The sequence below is a fragment of the Hyla sarda genome, chromosome 1 (assembly GCF_029499605.1).
Source record: "Hyla sarda isolate aHylSar1 chromosome 1, aHylSar1.hap1, whole genome shotgun sequence".
In the NCBI taxonomy this organism is placed as follows: Eukaryota; Metazoa; Chordata; class Amphibia; order Anura; family Hylidae; genus Hyla; species Hyla sarda.
The window spans coordinates 167952728-167974944 of record NC_079189.1 but is presented as its reverse complement, the minus strand read 5'-3'; the positions used below and the strand labels follow the sequence as shown (position 1 = coordinate 167974944).

The 22217-nt window shown below is 42.7% G+C and overlaps 1 protein-coding gene across 2 annotated transcripts in view; it reads left to right on the top strand.

Moving 5' to 3' along the window:
* The window catches only part of LOC130361127 (uncharacterized), a 43001-nt gene that overhangs the window by 9743 nt on the left and 11041 nt on the right, over positions 1–22217 (top strand). For both annotated transcript variants that reach the window (XM_056563729.1, XM_056563739.1), the window contains exons 4-6: positions 8849–8919; positions 20004–20066; positions 20700–20842. In XM_056563729.1, the coding sequence (XP_056419704.1) occupies positions 8849–8919; positions 20004–20066; positions 20700–20842 (277 nt within the window). The remainder of the gene's footprint in view (positions 1–8848; positions 8920–20003; positions 20067–20699; positions 20843–22217) is intronic.

Below are 22217 nucleotides of genomic sequence, written 5' to 3'. Positions count from 1 at the left end.
TTTCTTGTAGAACATCTCATTTTACAGCAGACTATTGCACTGTGAGGTTGCAGCTGCTGCTGTACTTATTCCCTGCCTGTTCCTTTATCTTTGTCATTGTTCAGTACAAGGCAGCATGCTGTAAGCACACCTCATTCACCTCAAATGTCCCAATAAAGATATATGTGTATATGACAAGGAGATGATGATGATGGTTGTAGTGACTGGTCAGAGGTGGTGACATCACTCAGGGGGTGGGGCTTGAGCTCAGAGACAAGATCCAGCCAAGCCTCCTTAGATATCGGAGGCTTGGGAGAGAGGGGGGAGGCGGGAGCTGCTGACACAACACCACAATGGAAATGAAAGGACTACACAACTTCCTGTCAAAGATGAATTACGCAAAAATATGCTGAAGCCAGAACAACATGTGATTATGCTATATTAGAAGTTTCCTATCTTGGGATGTGTAAGGGTCAGGTGGTGGATCCTCTGGGCCTGTGTGGATGATGACGTGAGCCGTGCAAGGGAGCAGAGTTTAAGGTGCCGCTGGTTTTCATCAGAGCCTGCCGCAAAGCGGGATGGTCTTGCTGTGGCAGGCGGCACCCAGGTCGCTACCCCTGGTATGATTGGTACACACAGGTAGCTGGGATGAAGCGTGGTACAGAGGATAAAGACAAGATGTGGTCAGGATAGCTAAAGGTCAGGGCAGGCAGCACAGTAGCAGGATTATTTACAGGGGTAACAGGAACACAGGAAACACAGTAGCTTTCTCTCAGGCACTAGGGCAACAAAGATCTGGCACAGGACAGGGGTAGAGGCAGATACTTATAGACAGGGTGCATTGGATGACACTAATGGACCTAATGGACCTATAAATCCTAGAGCTCCAGCACGCGCGCCATAGAAGGCGGGGGCACACGCGCCGGCACTGAGAGCACGGAAGACCAAGGAGGTGAGTGACGGGCTGGAATTTGCATGCGGGTGCGTCCCACGATGTGAATCCCAGCCGGCCATGAGAGGAGAGCGGGGCTGAGAGGAGAGTGCTCACGGCCAGTGAGTCTGGCCGGAACGCATACGTTACAGGGTGATAGTCTTTTTTAAAGGCAATCTGTCATCAGACACTGATGATAATAATACTTACCGATCCCCGCTCCTTGCCTCCGTTCTGCCGCAATCGCCAGTTGTAAGGGGGAGGCATTGTATGGAGGAGGCATTGCTCTGTGGATTGTCAGTCGGACATCACTGTCCATAGGGGAGGTGGGAAGGATTCCATATAACTAAGAATGAGGCTGTGGTGGAATGTAGGCATGGAGTGGGGATCGCTAAGTATCATTGGCATCAGTGTCAACTGCTTTAGAAGTCTGTAACAGCAGGTCAGTGCAGGTGATGCTAAGGACAGATTTCCTTTAACTACGCTTTTCTGCACTTGGAATACTCCCGTAATGCCCCTATAATGTCTTTCCAATGTCAGAAAAACATTTAAAAAAATTATCAATTAACTGCCCCTTTGATTTTAATGTACTCTTTACCCTTCAACTGGCATCCGTTGTTTTTTTTGTTATTTCCATCAGGGTCAATCAGGTTATTTAAATATATGCTTCTTTACTGACACACAGCAGTTGTCCTTCCCATTTACATTATAATTCCATATTATAATCCCATGGGTTTAGTCATGATATCATACATACAGTTAGCCTGATCACGTCTATGGTGTATTTGTAGCTGAGACTGTGGTCCTGGACACCTCTTCATCTCTTCATTTCCTGAAACTCTGGCCACAACAACAGTTATAATTGTAGTCTTTCTACTTTTCTGCTCAGAGACTTCCATGCATACAGCTTCCAAATTAGAAAAACTGTGCAAAGGGTCATTATTATGTCATATAATTAGGATAAAAGGCTAACTATACCTTTACAGGAACATTACACTCAAGAAAGAAGGATTATGCAATAACAATGACAATCCAAGGGGCTGTTTCTGGTACAAGCCCGAAAGCAAAAAGAACGGACTAAAACATGACCTATTTCCTAGAGAAGAAACCAATACACAGAAACATTTAACAGAAATCAAATGCATATGCAATTCAGCCAAGTGTTCATAAATATATGTAAAAAATCCAAGGCATTTGTAATCCAGAAATATGAATAGTGTATACACAAAAATCTGATCAGTGAGGCACCAAAACCAGAAAAGTAGCTATTATTTGAATTAATGTCCCAATAGTGATACCAGACATTTAAACGATGTTTCTGATACCCATCCTGTTTCTCGCAGACCATAAAAATGATTAAATACCACTCACCTCTCTTCTGTTTCTGCGATGAGGCCTTTTATAGTTCTCTCCATTATCCTGAGTGGTGCAGGACCTTTTCCATCCCTCCATTATCTGGAGTGGACCTGTCAGTGAAGAGAATAAGGTGAGGGAGAAGGTCCTGCATGACTTCCAGAAGGATGTAAAGGTCTCAGCACAGGAGAAGAGGGTAGGGCATACAGTGGGGATCAAAAGTTTGGGCACCCCAGGTAAAAAAAATTATTAATGTGCATAAAGAAGCCAAGGAAAGATGGAAAAATCTCCAAAAGCCATCAAATTACAGATTAGACATTCTTATAATATATCAACAAAAGTTAGATTTTATTTCCATCATTTACACTTTCAAAATTACAGAAAACAAAAAAAATGGCGTCTGCAAAAGTTTGGGCACCCTGTAGAGTTAATATCTTGTACTGCCCCCTTTGGCAAGTATCACAGCTTGTAAACATTTTTTGTAGCCAGCCAAGAGTTTTTCAATTCTTGTTTGAGGTATCTTTTCCCATTCTTCCTTACAAAATTCTTCCAGTTCTTTGATATTTATGGGCTGTCTGTCATGCACTGCTCTTTTAAGGTCTATCCATAGACTTTCAATTATGTTGAGGTCAGGAGATTGTGAAGGCCATGGCAAAACCTTCAGTTTATGCCTCTTGATGTAATCCCCGTGGATTTCGAGGTGCGTTTAGGATCATTATCCATTTGTAGAAGCCATCCTCTCTTTAACTTCAGCTTTTTCACAGATGGCATCAAGTTAGCATCCAAAATTTGCTGAAATTTTATTGCATCCATTTTTCCTTCTACTCCTGAGATGTTCCCTGTGCCACTGGCTGCAATTCAACCCAAAAGCATGATTGATCCACCCCCATGCTTTACAGTTGGACAGAGGTTCTTTTCATTAAATTCTTCTCCAAACGTACCTTTGCTCATTCCGGCCAAAAAGTTCAATTTTAACCTCATCGGTCCACAGAACTTGTTTCCAAAATGCATCAGGCTTGTCTATATGTTCATTGGCAAAGTTAAAATGCTGATTTTTGAGGTGAGGATGTAGAAGAGGTTTTCTTCTGATGACTCTTCCATGAAAACGATATTTGTACAAGTATCTCTTTATAGTTGACTAGTGTACCACAATTCCAGTGTCTGCCAGATCTTTCTGGAGGGATTGTGCAGTCAAACGTGGGTTTTGAATAGTTTTTTTCACAATCCTGCGAGCTGTTCTGTCTGATATTTTTCTTGGTCTTCCAGATCTTGCTTTAACTTCCACTGTTCCTGATGACTGCCATTTCTTAATTACATTCCAAACAGAGGATATTGACATCTGAAAACGTTTAGCTGTTTTCTTATAGCCTTCTCCAACTTTGTGAGCGTCAACTATTTTCAGTTTCAGATTTCTAGACAACTGCTTAGAATAACCCATGGTGCTGATTGTTGGGGCAAGGACATATGAGTCTGAGCATTTAAAACCTTTGAGATTGACATCACCTGGTCTTCCCAGATGATGATTAAGAACAATCCATGACACTGGCAGGTCTCAGCTTTGCAAAGGGGGCAGTGCATGCTATAAATTCTACAGGGTGCCCAAACTTTTGCAGACGCTATTTTATTGTTTTCTGTTATTTTGAAAGTGTAAATGATGGAAATAAAATCTAACTTTTGTTGACATATTATAAGAATCTATCTGTAATTTGAATCTAATCTGTAATTTAATGCCTTTTGGAGATCTTTCCATCTTTCCTTGGCTTCTTTATGCACATTAATACACATTTTTACCTGGGGTGCCCGAACTTTTGATCCCCACTGTATACATAATAGGAGGTTTCCTATCTACCCGACTACCTACCTGCTGGAGGCTTCAACCTAATTCCTTACTTGCCAATCTTCTGGAGGCTTATACCTAAAATGGGAGAGTTCTCTAGCTACCTTTCTTCTGGGGGCTCATACCTAAAAGGGAAGGATTTTTATAGCTACCTACCTACTGGGGGCTTCTAACTAATACAGGAGTTTCCATACCTAACTACTGGGGGATTCTACTTAACAGGAATGATTCCCTACCTCCTCCCTACTGGTGACTTTTACCTAATAAGGGAAATTCCCTACTCCACTACTGGGGACTTCTACCTAATAGGGGGGATTCCCTACCTAACTACTGGGGGCTTCTACCTAATAGGGATTATTCTCCAACTAACAACTGGGGGCATATCTTAATTCGGTGTCAATGTCAGTGAGGTCCTCATGTTCGAATTTCGACTAAGGCTTCACAAAGTATCTCATACTTGGTCATAAATAAAATGGCTTCGGGACATCCCTAATTTAAATCAAGCTTTTATGTTTTTGTTTTTTTATGTTGTTTTTTTTTTATCTTCCATTTTAATTTCCATATTATCAAAAATTATCCTAAAATGGTGTCCTTTCTATTGGTTGCTATGCCAAAAGGTCAGCTTTTCCTCAGCACAGGTTTTGATGAATCTCTCCTATTGTGTCTAAATGCTATTAAAACAGATCAGGCAAGATGGCTGATAATATTGTACTAAAAAATTAAATAAGTTCACTATCAGAGAATAGAAACAAAAAAGAACATATTTTAATATCTGGACCTAATCAGTAAAAAAAAAATCTAAGCGATGCATTCACTTCAAGCCGATCAGTTATTTAGTAGAGCTGCTGCATCCGGGTGTACAAGTGTGTGTATCTGGAAGCACAGAACTCCAGTCATTGTGGCTGGGATACTGCAATGTAGTTCCCATTGGCCTGTCTTGAAGACCACAAAGTCCAGGAAAATTGCTTTAAATACATATCCTATATAAAAAATTAAGCAAATGATTCCTTATTTAATTTACTATGTTTAGTCTTGACAGCAGAAGGAATCTGTCAGTCCATGATATCTACAGCCTTTAAAGGGGCACTCCGCTGCTCATTTGGAACAAACTGTTGGCGCCAGGAGCTCGTGACGTCATAGCCCCCCCCCCATGACGTCATAGCCCAGCCCCGCCCCTAAACCCAAGTCTATTGGAGGGGGCGTGGTGGCTATGACATCATGAGGGGGCGGGGCTTTCACATCATGCCAAACGCTGAGCGTCGGAGTAACCCTTTAACTGTTATGTGTGTGTGACTGTATGTTATTTATTATGTTTTAGTTTTTTTTATATACACTCTATTGTTTATTATTTTTCCAGATTTGAGGCATGTCGAACTAGTATTAATGTTTTCTTGTATTAATGTTTCAAATTCTTGGCCCTGAAAGATAGCTGACACTTAAAATAGCATCTGAAGTGTATTATTATTTCCACAGTACTAGCAGAAAACAATATTTAAAACATGCATTTTTAATGAAAGCACGGAGAGCAAACTGAAGGGCAAATGCTGCTACTTGTATATAGTACAGTGTACAGTTACATCAGAGAAATAATAGGGCTATTTCTAGAGGTTATTGCATTCTATGTAAACAAATCACTGGAGACAGTAAATCCAAGAGATGACTGCAAAAGTTTTCACTGGTTTAAACTCATGTGCCCAGGGAGGACGTGTAATGCTATGCATAGGGATAAGTATGTTATACTCATTCATTTGGCAATAGACCAAACTTTATAGAACACTACAATATGTAGACAAAGGGCCAAACTTAAAGGGGTACTCTCATGGAAAAAAATGTTTAAATATATATCAACTGGTGCCAGAAAGTTAAACAGATTTGTAAATTACTTCTATTAAAAAATCTTTACCCTTCCAGTACTTTTTAGCACTTGTAGGCTACAGAGGAGCCTGTATGCTACAGAGGATTCTTTTTGAATTTCTTTTTTGTCTTGTCCACAGTGCTCTCTGCTGACACCTCTGTCCGTATCAGGAACTGTGCAGAGCAGAAGAAAATCACCATAGCAAACCTGCTCTGGACAGTTCCTGATTCAGGCATCAGGTGTCAGCAGAGAGCACTGTGGACAAGACAAAAAAGTAATTAAAAAAGAAGGGTAAATATTTTTTTTATAAAAGTAATTTACAAATCTGTTTAACTTTCTGGCACCCGTTGATTAAAAAAAAATGTTTTCCACCGGAGTACCCCTTTAAGGGCTTTTGACATGGATCAGTAATGACCAAATAAAAATTTGTTGAAATGTCTGTTCCCTATAAGTGACCCATGTAAAAGGGCCAGCAATTATTATCACAATTGGTCATTGCCCATCTAAAAGGGCCTCTAGGGAACTACATAAGGGTAGCATTGTCTGTTATAATTGGAGCTACATCCCACATAATGCAGACATTTAAAGTGAAATTACAGCAGAACCCAGGTGCCATTTGGAGCAATCCATTGGCTGTAATAAGGTTCCACTAAAGTTTTCCAATGATTACATATGAATTGAAGGGTTAAAGGGGTACTCCGCTGCTCAGCATTTGGAACAAACTGTTCCAAACGCTGGAGCCGGCCCCATCCCCTTGTGACATCACACCCGCCCCCCTCATGACATCAATCCCCACCCCCTGAATGCAAGTCTATGGGAGGGGGCATGACAGCCACCACACCCCCTCCCATAGACTTGCATTAAGAGGGTGGAGCGTGACAACATGAGGGGTCATGGCTATGACATCATAAGTTCAAGAGTTTATTCCAAATGCTGAGCAGTGGAGTTCCCCTTTTAATGAATTTGGGATATATTTGTGGTGTCCCGGTACAGTATTGCATACCGTACCTAGTGTAGAGGTCCCCAAAGTCAGAGTGACTGCATTCAGATAGGGTTCCTCAGGTGGGAGAGCCCCTAGTCACCTCTCCTCAAGTCTATCTCTAATAATAATATATATGTATATATTTAATAATTATATATATTTTATAGTAATGTACAGAACTTACCTTGTTCAGCGTCGCAGGACCTTCGGTCATGTGACCATGCTAGTAACCTCTATGGTATGTTGGAGGACCTTTGGAGGTCCTTGGGTCACGTGTTACCCAGCATTCTCTGTAAAGGGGATTGACATCCGTTTGGACCAATTAGCGTTAGTCCAGCCCCTGCCCATATAAGGGAGCTGCGTCCAATTATCGCTCTCTTGGGTTGCTGCTCTCGTGGATGCTGGACTAACAGGATGGTGCTACGCAACTTATAAAGACACGCTAGGCCTCAAAAACCTGCCAGCCTCAGCTGAACCAAAACCATGAGTTCAAATCTAAATCCCTGCTAATGCTAGTGTGACTACTCGACCGCAACTAAACCCCTAAATCCAGTGGAATAACGCACAGTACCAAAAGACTCTAAATGCTAAAGTCCCAACCTTTGTCAATCTCCAAGGAAAGCTGTTGTTGTGCTGAGAGACTGTTATGTTATTGAAGTTTGCAGAAAACCTTCAGTAAAAGTTAATACTGTTTCAGAAGACTCTCCTGTTGTGGACAATCTATTCTTATCTACCTCCCTATCGCTCTTGGGAAGGGTGGCGGTAGGAAAAGCATTATTGAGGAGCCCTCACCCTGGCATCACGAATAGCAAGGGTTAACAAGCACTCTTTAATTACTGCACAGCTACACTCCCCATACCCTACATCCCCCAGGCTATCACATATTCAATAAGGTAGCTCCAAATTGAATCCTTCGGTGTTAGTTTGGCGTATGGAAAAATTAGGTGAGCAATGAGTAAAGTAGCAGTAGATGCCCAATCTTGATTTAACCTGCATGTTGACAGATAGACATCTTTATTATAAACAAGTATAGCAACTTCTCTACAAGTCAAGGCATATGGCAGTATTGTCATTCAGCGTCATCAGTCAGTAACAGTCAGAAGGACACACTATGTCATTTTTGCTATAGCATTTACATTTATGGTCCAAGTCAGAATATACAGAGAGAGAGTATACAGAGAGTATACAAACTTCAGAAAATCAAACTGTGTTACAGGACCTGTCAGCAGGAAACAGGGGTATAAATAAGCATGTGGCTAGATTAGGCTATTCATCAGGATTCCAGGCATACCTTTTTTATTTCAATAGCCACCTTCATTGGCGAGATAGAAGCCTTTTGGCTATTATGCATATAAGCTTTAAGTGCCCAGGGCGTGTTGCCCAACATGGCAAGAGGCAAGTGCAGCCCATGTCCTTTTTATCTAGCTGCTTTCAGTCAAATAGTGGGGAAGCAAATGGGCCAATGGGTGATAATAAAGAGGACATGTGCCGGACTTACCTGGGCTCTAGCAGTGCTGGGTAAAGCCTCCTGGGCACTCGAGTTCCTTTGCATATTAACAAAAAGGCTTGTATGACGCCCATGAAGGGGACATTAGAAAAAAAAAAAAATTATGCCTGGAATCATAATGACTATTCCTATCAAGCCATGTACTTATTTACACCACTATTTTCCTGCTGACAGGTCCACTTTGGTGTTCGTAAGTTTTTTTAATAAATAATCCAAGAAAAATAAATTCAACCCTGATGGTGCCCATATTTATTTATATTTATCTCTTTATTTTTAGCTAATTTGATGACTGTTTTGTTGGACAACAGTTCCCTCTACACAACATATCTGTCTAAAATATGGTATTTTTAACTACAAATCTACAAGTTTTGGTTAGTTTTAATGGAATGTTTTATGTTATACAGGTTACTGTGAATTGTCACACCTTCTAATATACTCAGGTGCAAGCCCAAGGCATACGGACAATTTTGGTCAGGTAAGCCACAAAGTAGGGGGGATGCTCTCCTCAAAAGTACACATGATTTATAACTATAAGTCTGCTATAGTCATTCAGCCCTCCTATTAGCCATATGGTACATTTGCTTAGCATTTGACTACTGGGAGTTAGTACATGTAGCCATAATACAATACTCTCAATTTTAGCTAGTGAAAGAAATGATTGCTGAATATTACGTATTTGTGAAAAAACTATATCATCAAGAATTTCTCAAAGAGTATTATGAAAAAAAAACTATTACCCTGGGAGTCTGCTGTGTCAGAAATGGAAAATGGAAACAAAAGTTCAGCCTGGATTCTAACCACAGGAATGTCAGTTATTACTTTTACTATTTTTTATTTTTTTTTTAAACTTAAAAAAAAGCTCAAACGTTTAACAAAAGGCAAGTGCTGTGCTATACTTCTTATATTCACTTGGAACTTCAGTTTTAAGTCACTTTTACTATTACAGGATTGCATTTTAAGCAGTTTCCTAAAATAATATAACATAGGGGGAAATGTGCAGCCCTGATCTCCACTCATATCACTGTCCCTACCTACTTGGACGATCTGCCCTAAATGGTGGCCCCCAACTGCTTGAAGGTACCTTACCTAGGTAAGTGCACAGGGCCTAGCAGGGGCACAGCTATAGAGGTAGCAGAGGTAGTAGTCGCATCAGGGCCTAAGGGAGCCCCAAAGCACATCTTCCCCATAAGAGAGCAGTATTATCATTGGCGCATGGTGCCCTGTTGCAGATTTTGCATTGGGGCCCAGAAGCTACAAGCTGCGCCTCTGGGGCGTAGCTAAAGAAAGGAGGGTATGCCAGACAAACCGGGTCAAAACCAGACAGGCACAACATTGACAAAATCATTATCAGAAACAAAGTCAGGTGACAAGCCAAGGTCAGAGCCAGAGGGTAATGTCAGGACAAACATAGAATTAATCGTAAAGTCATATGCAAAGCAGGGTCAACATAAGTGGCAGTGTCAAAAATTAAGAAGAGTGGTCATAGACAAACAAAAGGTAAAAGGGAACCTGTCATCAGATTTTACCATATTTAATACATGGCAACACATTATATATGGTAAAATCTTCTTCCTCACTATCTCTGGGTGACGTTCCTTCCAGCAGGGATGGTGAGGATATACTGTTTGAATGTCTCCCCACAAGCCCCGTAAGTAGTCCCCTGGGCGGCAGCTATACTCAACTAGTCCCATCGTGCCCCCTTAGCGTGACTGACATGTGGAATTACGTGAGTATAGCTCCCCGCCCAGGAGACTACTTCCTGGGTAGGTACACATGGCATATATGGCAAAATCTGATGATAGGTTCCCTTTAAGATCCAGGAATCCAGTACAGAATGCAATGATAGTGAGGTTCAATAGGAAACCACCAATCACATGCATCTGTGGCCAGCATCTGCCAGAAGTTTGTTCCATACATCAATTACTGTTTTAGTAAAATAATTTTTTCTCACATTGCTTCCCCCCACCTAACCTCAGATTGTGCCCCCTTTTTCTTGTGTTTAGCTTCTTATTAAAGTCACATCCTTGTTTAATCCTTTAACATATTTAAATCTCTCCTCCAGACTGCATAGATTTAGTTCTTTAGGCTATGTTTGCAAGGAAAACCTCTGTGCGGACAACACGCAGACTGAGGGGTGCAGGCATAACATGCCGGTACTAGGACCGCAAGGGAATGCGCCGTCTGATAGACAGCAATGCATTCCGTGCGGATTCCGCTGAAAGAATAGACAGGCTCATTCTTTCTGCAAACACTGAAATCGGCATTTCAGCGCCAGATGTTGTGCCGTGTGCACAGCGCAGCAGAATCCCATTGAATACAATGAGACTCTACTGCTGCTGAATCTCCAGCGGAATTCCAATGCAGAATTCCACATGGAAATTCCGGACATGGCCTTAAAAGGGCCATGTCATCAGAAAGTGACCAATTGTTAAAATCAAGTTTTTATGTTAACAATATTTTTAAGAATGTTTTGGGGATTTTCTTCTAATTATTCATTTTACTATTCATATAATTAAATAATCCTTAAATCTTGAAGTTTTCATTCTGGCCACTAGGCCTAAAATTAAGCTGAAATTTCATGTTTTGTCTATGATGAAAAGAAGGAGGCTGCTAGAAAGTGATCTTTACAGCATTCCAGTGAAGGGTGACACCAGTGCATTGATGAGACAATAGCAGCTCAGCCTCACCCTCTCTGTAGAATGATCTCTGCACAGGTCACAGAGCAAGCTCTGTGCACTGAAGGCAAGCAGGGCTCTGTGCACTGAGAACAAGCATGGCTATGTGCACTGAAGACAAGCAGGGCTCTGTGAAATGAGGACAAGCAGGACTCTGTGTATTGAGAACAAGCAGGGCTCTGTGCAGTGAGGACAAGCAGGGCTCTGCAGTGAGGACAAGCAGGGCTCTGTACACTGAGGACAAGCAGGGCTCTGTGCACTGAGGACAAGCAAGGCTCTGTGCACTGAGGACAAGCAGGGCTCTGTGCACTGAGAACAAGCATGGCTATGTGCACTGAAGACAAGCAGGCCTCTGTGAAGTGAGGACAAGCAGGACTCTGTGTATTGACAACAAGCAGGGCTCTGTGCAGTGAGGACAAGCAGGGCTCTGCAGTGAGGACAAGCAAGGCTCTGTGCACTTAGGACAAGCAGGGCTCTGTGCACTGAGGACAAGCAGGGCTCTGTGCACTGAGAACAAGCATGGCTATGTGCACTGAAGACAAGCAGGGCTCTGTGAAGTGAGGACAAGCAGGACTCTGTGTATTGAGAACAAGCAGGGCTCTGTGCAGTGAGGACAAGCAGGGCTCTGCAGTGAGGACAAGCAGGGCTCTGCAGTGAGGACAAGCAGGGCTCTGTACACTGAGGACAAGCAGGGCTCTGTGCACTGAGGACAAGCAGGGCTCTGTGCACTGAGGACAAGCAGGGCTATGTGCACTGAAGACAAGCAGGCCTCTGTGAAGTGAGGACAAGCAGGACTCTGTGTATTGAGAACAAGCAGGGCTCTGTGCAGTGAGGACAAGCAGGGCTCTGCAGTGAGGACAAGCAAGGCTCTGTGCACTGAGGACAAGCAGGGCTCTGTACACTGAGGACAAGCAGGGCTCTGTGCACTGAGAACAAGCATGGCTATGTGCACTGAAGACAAGCAGGGCTCTGTGAAGTGAGAACAAGCAGGACTCTGTGTATTGAGAACAAGCAGGGCTCTGTGCAGTGAGGACAAGCAGGGCTCTGCAGTGAGGACAAGCAGGGCTCTGCAGTGAGGACAAGCAGGGCTCTGTACACTGAGGACAAGCAGGGATCTGTGCACTGAGGACAAGCAGGGCTCTGTGCACTGAAAAAAGAAGGGCTCTGTAAAGTGAGGACAAGCAGGGCTCTGTGAAGTGAGGACAAGCAGGAATCTGTGTATTGAGGACAAGCAGGGCTCTGTGCAGTGAGGACAAGCAGGGCTCTGTACACTGAGGACAAGCAGGGCTCTGTGTATTGAGAACAAGCAGGGCTCTGTGCAGTGAGGACAAGCAGGGCTCTGCAGTGAGGACAAGCAGGGCTCTGTACACTGAGGACAAGCAGGGCTCTGTACACTGAAGACAAGCAGGGCTCTGTGCACTGAGGACAAGCAAGGCTCTGTGCACTGAGAACAAGCATGGCTATGTGCACTGAAGACAAGCAGGGCTCTGTGAAGTGAGGACAAGCAGGACTCTGTGTATTGAGAACAAGCAGGGCTCTGTGCAGTGAGGACAAGCAGGGCTCTGCAGTGAGGACAAGCAGGGCTCTGTACACTGAGGACAAGCAGGGCTCTGTGCACTGAAAAAAGGAGGGCTCTGTGAAGTGAGGACAAGCAGGAATCTGTGTATTGAGGACAAGCAGGGCTCTGTGCAGTGAGGACAAGCAGGGCTCTGTACACTGAGGACAAGCAGGGCTCTGTGCACTGAGGACAAGCAGGGCTCTGTGAACTGAAAAAAAAAGTAGGGCTCTGTGCACTGAGAACATGCAGGGTTCTGTACACTCAGGACAAGCAGGGTTCTGTACACTGAAGACAAGCAGGGCTCTGTGCATTGAGGACAAGCAGGGCTCTGTGCAGTGAGGACAAGCAGGACTCTGTATTGAGGACAAGCAGGGCTCTGTGCAGTGAGGACAAACAGGGCTCTGTACACAGAGGACAAGCAGGGCTCTGTACACTGAGGACAAGCAGGGCTCTGTGCAGTGAGGACAAGCAGAGCTCTGTGCAGTGAGGACAAGCAGGGCTCTGTACACTGAGAACATGCAGGGTTCTGTACACTGAGGACAAGCAGGGCTCTGTACACTGAAGACAAGCAGGACTCTGTGCACTGAGGACAAGCAGGGCTCTGTGCAGTGAGGACAAGTAGGGCTCTGTGCACTGAGGACAAGCAGGGCTCTGTACACTGAGGACAAGCAGGGCTCTGTACACTGAGGACAAGCAGGGCTCTGTAGACTGAGGACAAGCAGGGCTCTGTACACTGAGGACAAGCAGGGCTCTGTGCAGTGAGGACAAGCAGAGCTCTGTGCAGTGAGGACAAACAGGGCTCTGTACACTGAGAACATGCAGGGTTCTGTACACTCAGGACAAGCAGGGCTCTGTACACTGAAGACAAGCAGGGCTCTGAGCAGTGAGGACAAGCAGGGCTCTGTGCAGTGAGGACAAGCAGGACTCTGTGCAGTGAGGACAAGCAGGGTTCTGTACACTGAGAACATGCAGGGCTCTGTGCACTGAAGACAAGCAGGGCTCTGTGCAGTAAAGACAAGCAGGTCTCTGTACACTGAGGACAAGCAGGGCTAGGTACACTGAGGACAAAAAGGGCTCTGTGCACTGAGGACAAGCAGGGCTCTGAGCACTGAAAACAAGGAGGACTCTGTACACTGAGGACAAGCAGGGCTCTGTAAACTGAAGACAAGCAGGGCTCTGAGCAGTGAGGACAAGCAGGGCTCTGTGAAGTGAGGACAAGCAGGACTCTGTGCAGTGAGGACAAGCAGGGTTCTGTACACTGAGAACATGCAGGGCTCTGTGCACTGAAGACAAGCAGGGCTCTGTGCAGTAAAGACAAGCAGGACTCTGTACACTGAGGACAAGCAAGACTAGGTACACTGAGGACAAACAGGGCTCTGTGCACTGAGTACAAGCAGGGCTCTGTGCACTGAGGACAAGCAGGGCTCTGTACACTGAGGACAAGCAGGGCTCTGTGTATTGAGGATGAGCAGGGCTCTGTGCAGTGAGGCTCTATGACATGTTCACAGCTCAAAAATCAGGATGATTGACAAGCCAGGAGCCTGCACAGAGCCCTGCTTGTCCCATCCACACTTCCTGTATTTGATCTCCTCACAGAGACACAAAGGCAATAACTGAAAGGAAAGCATTTTTTCACCCAAAAACATACACATTTTTTGACCAATGTATATTACAAATATACATACAGTATAATGGTATTATCTACATTAAATAAAAAGTTTTTGCAAACGACAGGTACACTAAGCCTTTTCTGATAACTTTTGAGCTTGAGACCTGTCGCTTTTTGTAGCCCGTCTTTGGACCGGCTCTATGTTTCATTTTATTTTTGAACTGCACTATTTTATGAAAGCCTCTTTGTGGGCGAAGTCTACAGAACTGAACACAGAATTCCAGATGTGACTGGCGTTTGGGTATGGACTGTGGGAGATTTGAATCTCGCTGCAATATCGGGCAGCATCAGTAGCGGGTCACCTGACAGGGGTGATTGCAGATGCCAGATCAGACTGCCTGGAAGCCCGCAACAAAAAAAAATGGAATTCTGCCGTGAGATTGAACATGTTCGATTATCCACTACAACAGTCATATGATTTCCATATTTTTTCCAATCACCTGAAACTTAGTGTTCCTTTAATAGTGTCTGACCTGAATAATTAAGGCAAAGGCAATGGAGGTTTTCCATATATTACATGTTATCTATCTTGATCTCATTCCCTCCTGTATCATGCTGCAATAGTAATTAGGTAATTACACAGTATATTGGAGATAACACTGAAGAACACCCAGCCCAGATTCATATTCATTTCTTTAAAGAAGTAGGAGTGGATGCAAAATAACCATGCAATTCCTACTTATATCAGATTGGAAAATATCTCTGCTTACATCTTGTTACTAGCATACATCACAGGGTTAAGTAAGGGTCAGCAGGGAAGTGACTTTAAAGTTCAACACAAGTACAACAAAGCATAATCTAAAGTTATTTTATTATACACTTTTTATTGTAATATTTTACTGAAAGAGTAGTAGATACTTGGGGCAGTCCTCCAGCAGATGTGGTAAATCCACAGTAAGTCAATGTAAACATGCCTGGCATAGACATATATCTTTCCTAAAGTAAAAAGAAAAAGTAAATGATACATGGGCAGAATAGACTTTTCCCAACAAGAATCTATTTCTATTTATACCTCCGATATATACTTCCGATGTAAGTCACTGGCACACAACAGCCATTGTCCACAATGGTAGAAAAAAGCATACATCATGGTGTCTATTTTTATTTTTTGCAGTGGCCCACTGTATAGGAAAGTGCATTCTTGTGTGCTTTCCTATACATGTTGTGAAAGGCATGAAAAGGCACGTCTGAAGGCGTCTGAAGCGAAAGTGACAGTAACCCGGCTGCTCAGTTGGGCTGTTCGGGATTTCACCGCGGCGTCCCGAACAGCTTACAGGACACCGGGAGGGCCCTTACCTGCCTCCTCGGTGTCTGCTCCGTGCCGGGATCCCCTGCATGGCTGGTGCTCTCCTTAGACGTCATCACGTCGTCGCGCACGCCGTCCCATCATCCAATAGGAGCGGCGTGCGTAGCCACGTGATGACGGCGACGGAGAGCGTGGATCCCGGGGAAGAAGACATCCGGAGCGTCGGGGACACCCCGGGGACGCGGCGACAGCGATGGAGCGACATCCAGGGCAGCGGTGACTGGTCCAGAGCGGCGGGGACACGTGAATATTACCTCTTATCCAGTGGTCTTCAACCTGCGGACCTCCAGATGTTGCAAAACTACAACTCCCAGCATGCCCGGACAGCCAACGGCTGTCCGGGCATGCTGGGAGTTGTAGTTTTGCAACATCTGGAGGTCCGCAGGTTGAAGATCACTGTTGGGTGCAGAATCTTTTTTTTCTAGATTTTGCACCTGTAAAATTGGGTGCGTCTTATATGCCGGTGCGTCCTATAGGGCAAAAATTACGGTACATTTTTTCTTACATTTTGTTTTTAAAGAGAAGCCATAAGAGTCATAAAATAGGTTTACACCGGATAACATATTTAACAACTTTTTATGGTTGCAATGAAAACCTTACGGTTAAGATCTCTCGTAGTCTTTTGAATACTTAATGTCTATTCCAGGCATGAACTGACCAACGATGTCCGAGCTGACTGATGTAAGGTGATAGTCGGAAGTAAAGTTACAGACTGATGACATTTGTTTATAACCTTTTCTAAATAAAGAACAAATGGGACATCTTGTCGGACCCTTATAACAGAATGTTGGCTGTGTGCCAGCTTCCGCTGACAGAAACGATGTGAGAGTTCTATGCTGCATGCTTTACAGTGCATTCAGAAAGTTCTCAGACCCCTTTTTGTTTTTTTCATATTTTGTTATGTTGAGGCTTTTGGCTAAAGAAAAAAAAAAAATCAAGTCCCTCCCTATTATTCTGCACTCAGTATCCCATAATGACAAAGTGTTATTTTCGAAATGTTTACAAATTTATTAAAAAGGATTCATGAAAATTTAGCATCAACCTACTGTAAGTATTCAGACGTTTTACTATAACACTTGAAATGTAGCTGTTGGGGCCTCCTATTTCTTTTGCTCCTATTTGAGATATCTCTGCGCCTGTGGTAAATTCAGTTGATTTGATAGGATTCAGGAAAGACACAACCCTGTCTATATAAGTTTTTACAGCTGACAATGTACATCAGAGCAAACACCAAGCCATGAGGTGAAAAGAACCGCTTGTAGAGCTCAGAGACAGGATTGCGTGGAGGCACAGATACAATAAAGGGTGCAAAAAAAATGCTTTGTTGAAAGTTCCCAAAAGCATAGTGGCCTTCATAATTCTTAAAGGGGTACTTCAGTGGAAAAAAAAAAGGTTTTCAAATCAACTGGCTCCAGAAAGGTTAACAGATTTGTAAATTATTTATATATAAAAATATTAATCCTTCCAGTACTTATCAGTTGCTGTATGCTCTAGAGGAAGTTGTGAAGTTCTTTACAGGCGGACCACAGTGCTCTCCGCTGACACCTCTGTCCGTGTCAGGAACTGTCCAGAGCAGGAGAGGTTTGCTTCTACTCTGGACAGTTCCTGACATGGACAGAGGTGTCAGCAGAGAGCACTGTGGTCAGACTTAAAAGAACTATGCAGTATTCATTAGTATCTGTAGTATTCAGCAGCTGATAAGTACTGAAAGGATACAGATTTGTAAATAGTAAAAATGTAAGTAATTTACAAATTTGTTTAACTTTCTGGCACCAGTTGATTTGAAAACATTTTGTTTATCCCTTTAAGTGGAATAAGTTTGAAACAACCAGAATTCTTCCTAGAGCTGGCTGCCCCCACCAAACTAAGTAACTTGGGGGGAAAAGTTACCAATAACCCAATGGTCACTCTGGCTGAGCTTCAAAGATCCAGTGTGCAGACGGAGAAACTTCCAGAAAGTAAGCCATAATTACAACACTCTATACATCTGGGCTTTTAGGCAGAGTGGGCAGGAAGAAGTACAGTTCTCAGTACACATGAAAGCCCCCCTGACGGACTCTTAATCTGTAATAAACAAGATAGATGAAACTTTTAAGCCTCAATTCTAAGTGTCCCATCGGGAGGAAACCAGGCACTGCTCATCAGCGGCTGGGTCCTCAATAAATTAACAAAGATTTCTAACATTCTGTTTTCACATTGTCATAATGGGGTATTAAAGGGGTACTCCGCTGCTCAGCATTTGGAGCTTGTGACGTCATAACCACGCCCCCTCATGATGTCATGCCCCGCCCCATCAATGCAAGTCTATTGGAGGGGGCGTCACGCCCCCTCCCATAGACTTGCATTGAGGGGGCGGGGCTGTGATATCACAAGCTCCCGGCGTCGACTCCAGCGTTCGGAACAGTTTTTTTACAAACGCAGAGCAGCGGAGCACCCCTTTCAGGGCAGGATGCGGGGGAGAAAAAACTGTTTTTTATTTTATTTTAGAACAAGGTCGCAACATAACAAAATGTAAAAAAGTGAAAGGGTCTAAAGACTTTCAGAATGCATTGCATATGCTCAGCTGCCTGAGAGAGAAGGAAAATGGAATAAAAGCGCCAAATTTCCCTGACCTGACATGACTACTGCTATAAAAAGTTCCCAAAAAAATAAAAAATCCAGGTCAGACATTTTATAAGGACAGCATTGCCAATTACCAGCATTGTCTTGTTTTTTGGAAAGTTCTTTGAAAGTTTGCTTGTTTTGTAAAACCATGACCACAATAGTGGTTTTTCCACTGCTAAATTTCTTTTATTGATCTACAGTGACGTTGTAACATAAATGCTATATGTAAGTGTACCCTAGCTATGTTTGGCTAGTACGCAGAATACTTTGTGTTTGGCAAGAAGCCTGAAAATCTGTATAATATAATGAACACTAGAGATGAGCGAACTTACAGTAAATTCGATTCGTCACAAACTTCTCGGCTCGGCAGTTGATGACTTTTTCTGCATAAATTAGTTCAGCTTTCAGGTGCTCCGGTGGGCTGGAGACTCTCTCCTAGGACTGTGTCCACCTTTTCCAGCCCACCGGAGCGCCTGAAGGCTGAACTAATTTATGCAGGATAAGCCATCAACTGCCGAGCCGAGAAGTTCGTGACAAATCGAATTTACTGTAAGTTCGCTCATCTCTACTGAACACATATATTGTAATACTTCAGCAATATGGTAAAAACATACAGCTAAAGAATGCATTCTTGTCTGCAGATGCACATAACACTCCAACTATCAATATAGGAAACTAAACGAACATTTTTGTACTGTATTATGTTCCCTTCTGAGTCCATGCCGTGATACTTACTGTAAAGATTATTAAAACTAGTATTAAAGGGGGGCCTGACATTATTAAATAGAGTCTGCTGTATATTAATTTTATTGCCAAGCCCCACCCCTCTTGTCTGTAGATACAGCCTATAATGTGACACACCAGTCTTGTCAATAGGCTGTGTCTATTAACAAAGGTAGACATTTGAATGGAGTAATATTGCAATACCATCCACAGCCAGTAGAAAAGAGTGGGGCTATGTCTGGCAAAAACTAAAAAAAAATTCCCCTTGAATTTTGTAATTGTTCCTTTTAGAAAAAAAACAATTAAAGGGGTACTCTGGTGGAAGACAAATGTTTTTAAATCAACTGGTGCTTTAAAGTTATGCAGATTTGTAAATTACTTCAATAATTCATTTTTTAGAATTCCTGTATGCTCCAGAGGAAGTTGTGTAGTTCTTTCCATTCTGACCACATTGCTCTTTGCTTCCACTACTGTCCGTGTCAGGAACTGTCCAGAGTAGAAGCAAATCCCCATAGCAAACCTCTCCTGCATTGTACAGTTCCTGAAACGGACAGAGATGCCAGCAGAAAGCACTGTGGTCAGACTGGAAAGAACCACACAACTTCCTCTGTAGTATACAGCAGCTGATAAGTACTGGAAGGATTAATAGAAGTAGTTTACAAATCTGTTTCGCTTTCTGGCACCAGTTGATTTGAAAACATTTGTTTTTTTTACTGGAGTACCCATTTAATGAATCATGTGCAGTACATTTTCGAAGGGACTGAATTTAATTTTTATAATTGAATTTAATTACATCAGAAATATTCCCTATTCTCTACCAACCCAGTCCACTATACCACCATTTCCTTCACAATATAAAGTTACGCCTCTGCTTTCCATTTATTTGGGGGAAACTTTAACTCTTTTCTTGGGATCGGTGGGGGTCCAACCGCTTGTTATCACCTATCCTTTGAGAAGGTCATACAATTGTGATGTTGGGAAAACCCTGTTTAACTCATTAAAAGTCTATTTTATTTTTCTGCAGACCGCACTACATTTAGCAGTATTAAGTGGAAATCTCCCTACTGTTCAGCTGCTATGTGAACAAGTAAGTAGAGTCCTAAAATCTGTCTTTGTATCTGTGGATTTATTTCTTTATCTTTAAATACATATAGCAAAGGTATAGAATGTCACGATGGTTGAAGAACAAAGAATGTTAAAGGGGTTAACCAGGAAAAAAAAAATGTTATACATCAATTGGCTCCAGAAAGTTAAACAGATTTGTAAATTACTTCTATTAAAAAATCTTAATCCTTTCAGTACTTATGAGCTTCTGAAGTTAAGGTTGTTCTTTTCTGTCTAAGTGCTCTCTGAGGACACCTGTCTCGGGAAACGCCCAGTTTAGAAGAGGTTTGCTATGGGGATTTGCTTCTAAACTGGGCGGTTCCCGAGACACATGTCATCAGAGAGCACTTAGACAGAAAAGAACAACCTTCTCATAAGTACTGAAAGGATTAAGATTTTTTTAATAGAAGTAATTTACAAATCTGTTTACATTTCTAGAGCCAGTTGATATATAAAAAAAAGTTTTTTCCTGGAATACCCCTTTAACTGCTGTTGTTCTTATATTGTAGCGCTGCGGAATCTGTAGGCGCTATATAAATAAATAAATAAATAACTACCTTTTTAGTTAGCTGCCAGATCTTAGCAATAAACATTTTTATTTTTTTTTTACCAATAGGACGGAGTTGACTTGGAAAGTGAAGATAACAATAGGAACACCCCATTACGTCTGGCTAAAGGACGGAAAGCAAAGCAAATAGTTTCTCTCCTACAAAGTGCCATTATGCAGTCAAAACATCTACAAGCAAAGTTTAACTGGAGGTGACTGATATTTTGACACACTTTTACGCGTTCTTATGCTGCTGTTAGTGAGGCTTTTGTCTTAGACTGGGTTCACACTAGCCTGTTATAGACACATTTTTGTGTTTTTATTATGGCCCTGAGTCCTGGCCCAATTTTGAGTCTGTTGACCAAAACTGCCAGGACTTATATTACAGACACAAAAATGTGTCTGTTTTAGGTAGGGTGAATCCACACAATGGAACTGAGTAGTGAAAGTGATCGGCACTAACTGAATAGCATAGACTTCATAAAACATCACAGTCCAAGCTGTCAGAGCAGTGGAACACACGTGTATGCACAAAACTAGTGGTGCTCTTTCTCTGTAGTGTAGATACAATTTCTGCATACATAGAAGAATAACGGAAGGCACTCACGGTTTTGATGTGCGGAACTTCTTTATTCGGGTTGCATAAAAGCTTCAACGGCGGGACGCCAGGTCAGGTTAGACAAGTAGCATGGTAGCAGCCATTTTGTGCTTGACAAACAGCGCTTTCTCTGACAACCTGGTGGTCTGAGGAAGTGCTGTTTGTCAAGCGTGAAATGGCTGTTACCATGCTACTTGTCTAACCCAACCTGGCGTCCCACCGTTGAAGCTTTTATGCACCCCGAATAAAGAAGTTCCGCTCATCAAAACCGTGAGTGCCTTCCGTTATTCTTCTGTTTATGCTGAATCCACACTATGGCTGCAAGTCCCAAACCAATTGTGGTTCTGATGACAGGTGTCAGTTTGGGTCGTCTGAACTTAAAAAGTCAATGATGGCTTATTCCAATAACAAGCTATGAAAGTTTTATTGTTGGGGTATGACCCCAAAGACCCCTGCTTACCAACAGATTATAAGCACTATAGAACATCCTTTCCTATAAACAAGAGCCTTGAGGGTTGGACTCAATTTGATGGCCTATACTTAGTAAAGGACAACTATGTTTTAGTCCTGGAATCAACATTTAGTTCTGCAACCAGCTGGGCCTGGAACAGCATTCCTTACCATCTTCAAGATCTCTGCTTACTGTATGAATGAAAGACAGTCACCCGTTTGCTTAATCGTTTCGACTTCAGGCTTGCCTAAACTAATACTTTTTAGCAAACTTTAAAGACAAGAGAAATATTTGTGCTACCTAAGGATTGCCTAGACTGGTATAATTCTATTACCTTTTGGCATTGAGTATTGTTACAACCATTAAATTTGGCTGGATTCACACAAATGAGGACATTTATCAAACCTTATAGAAGTTGTGTGCAGGTATTCAGCTCCACTCCTGTGTCCTGCAGCACCCAAACTGGTGTGGACTACACCAATACATACATGCACAACAAAGAAACGATATCCAGCGCTGCTTCTGTTAAAAGATTTCT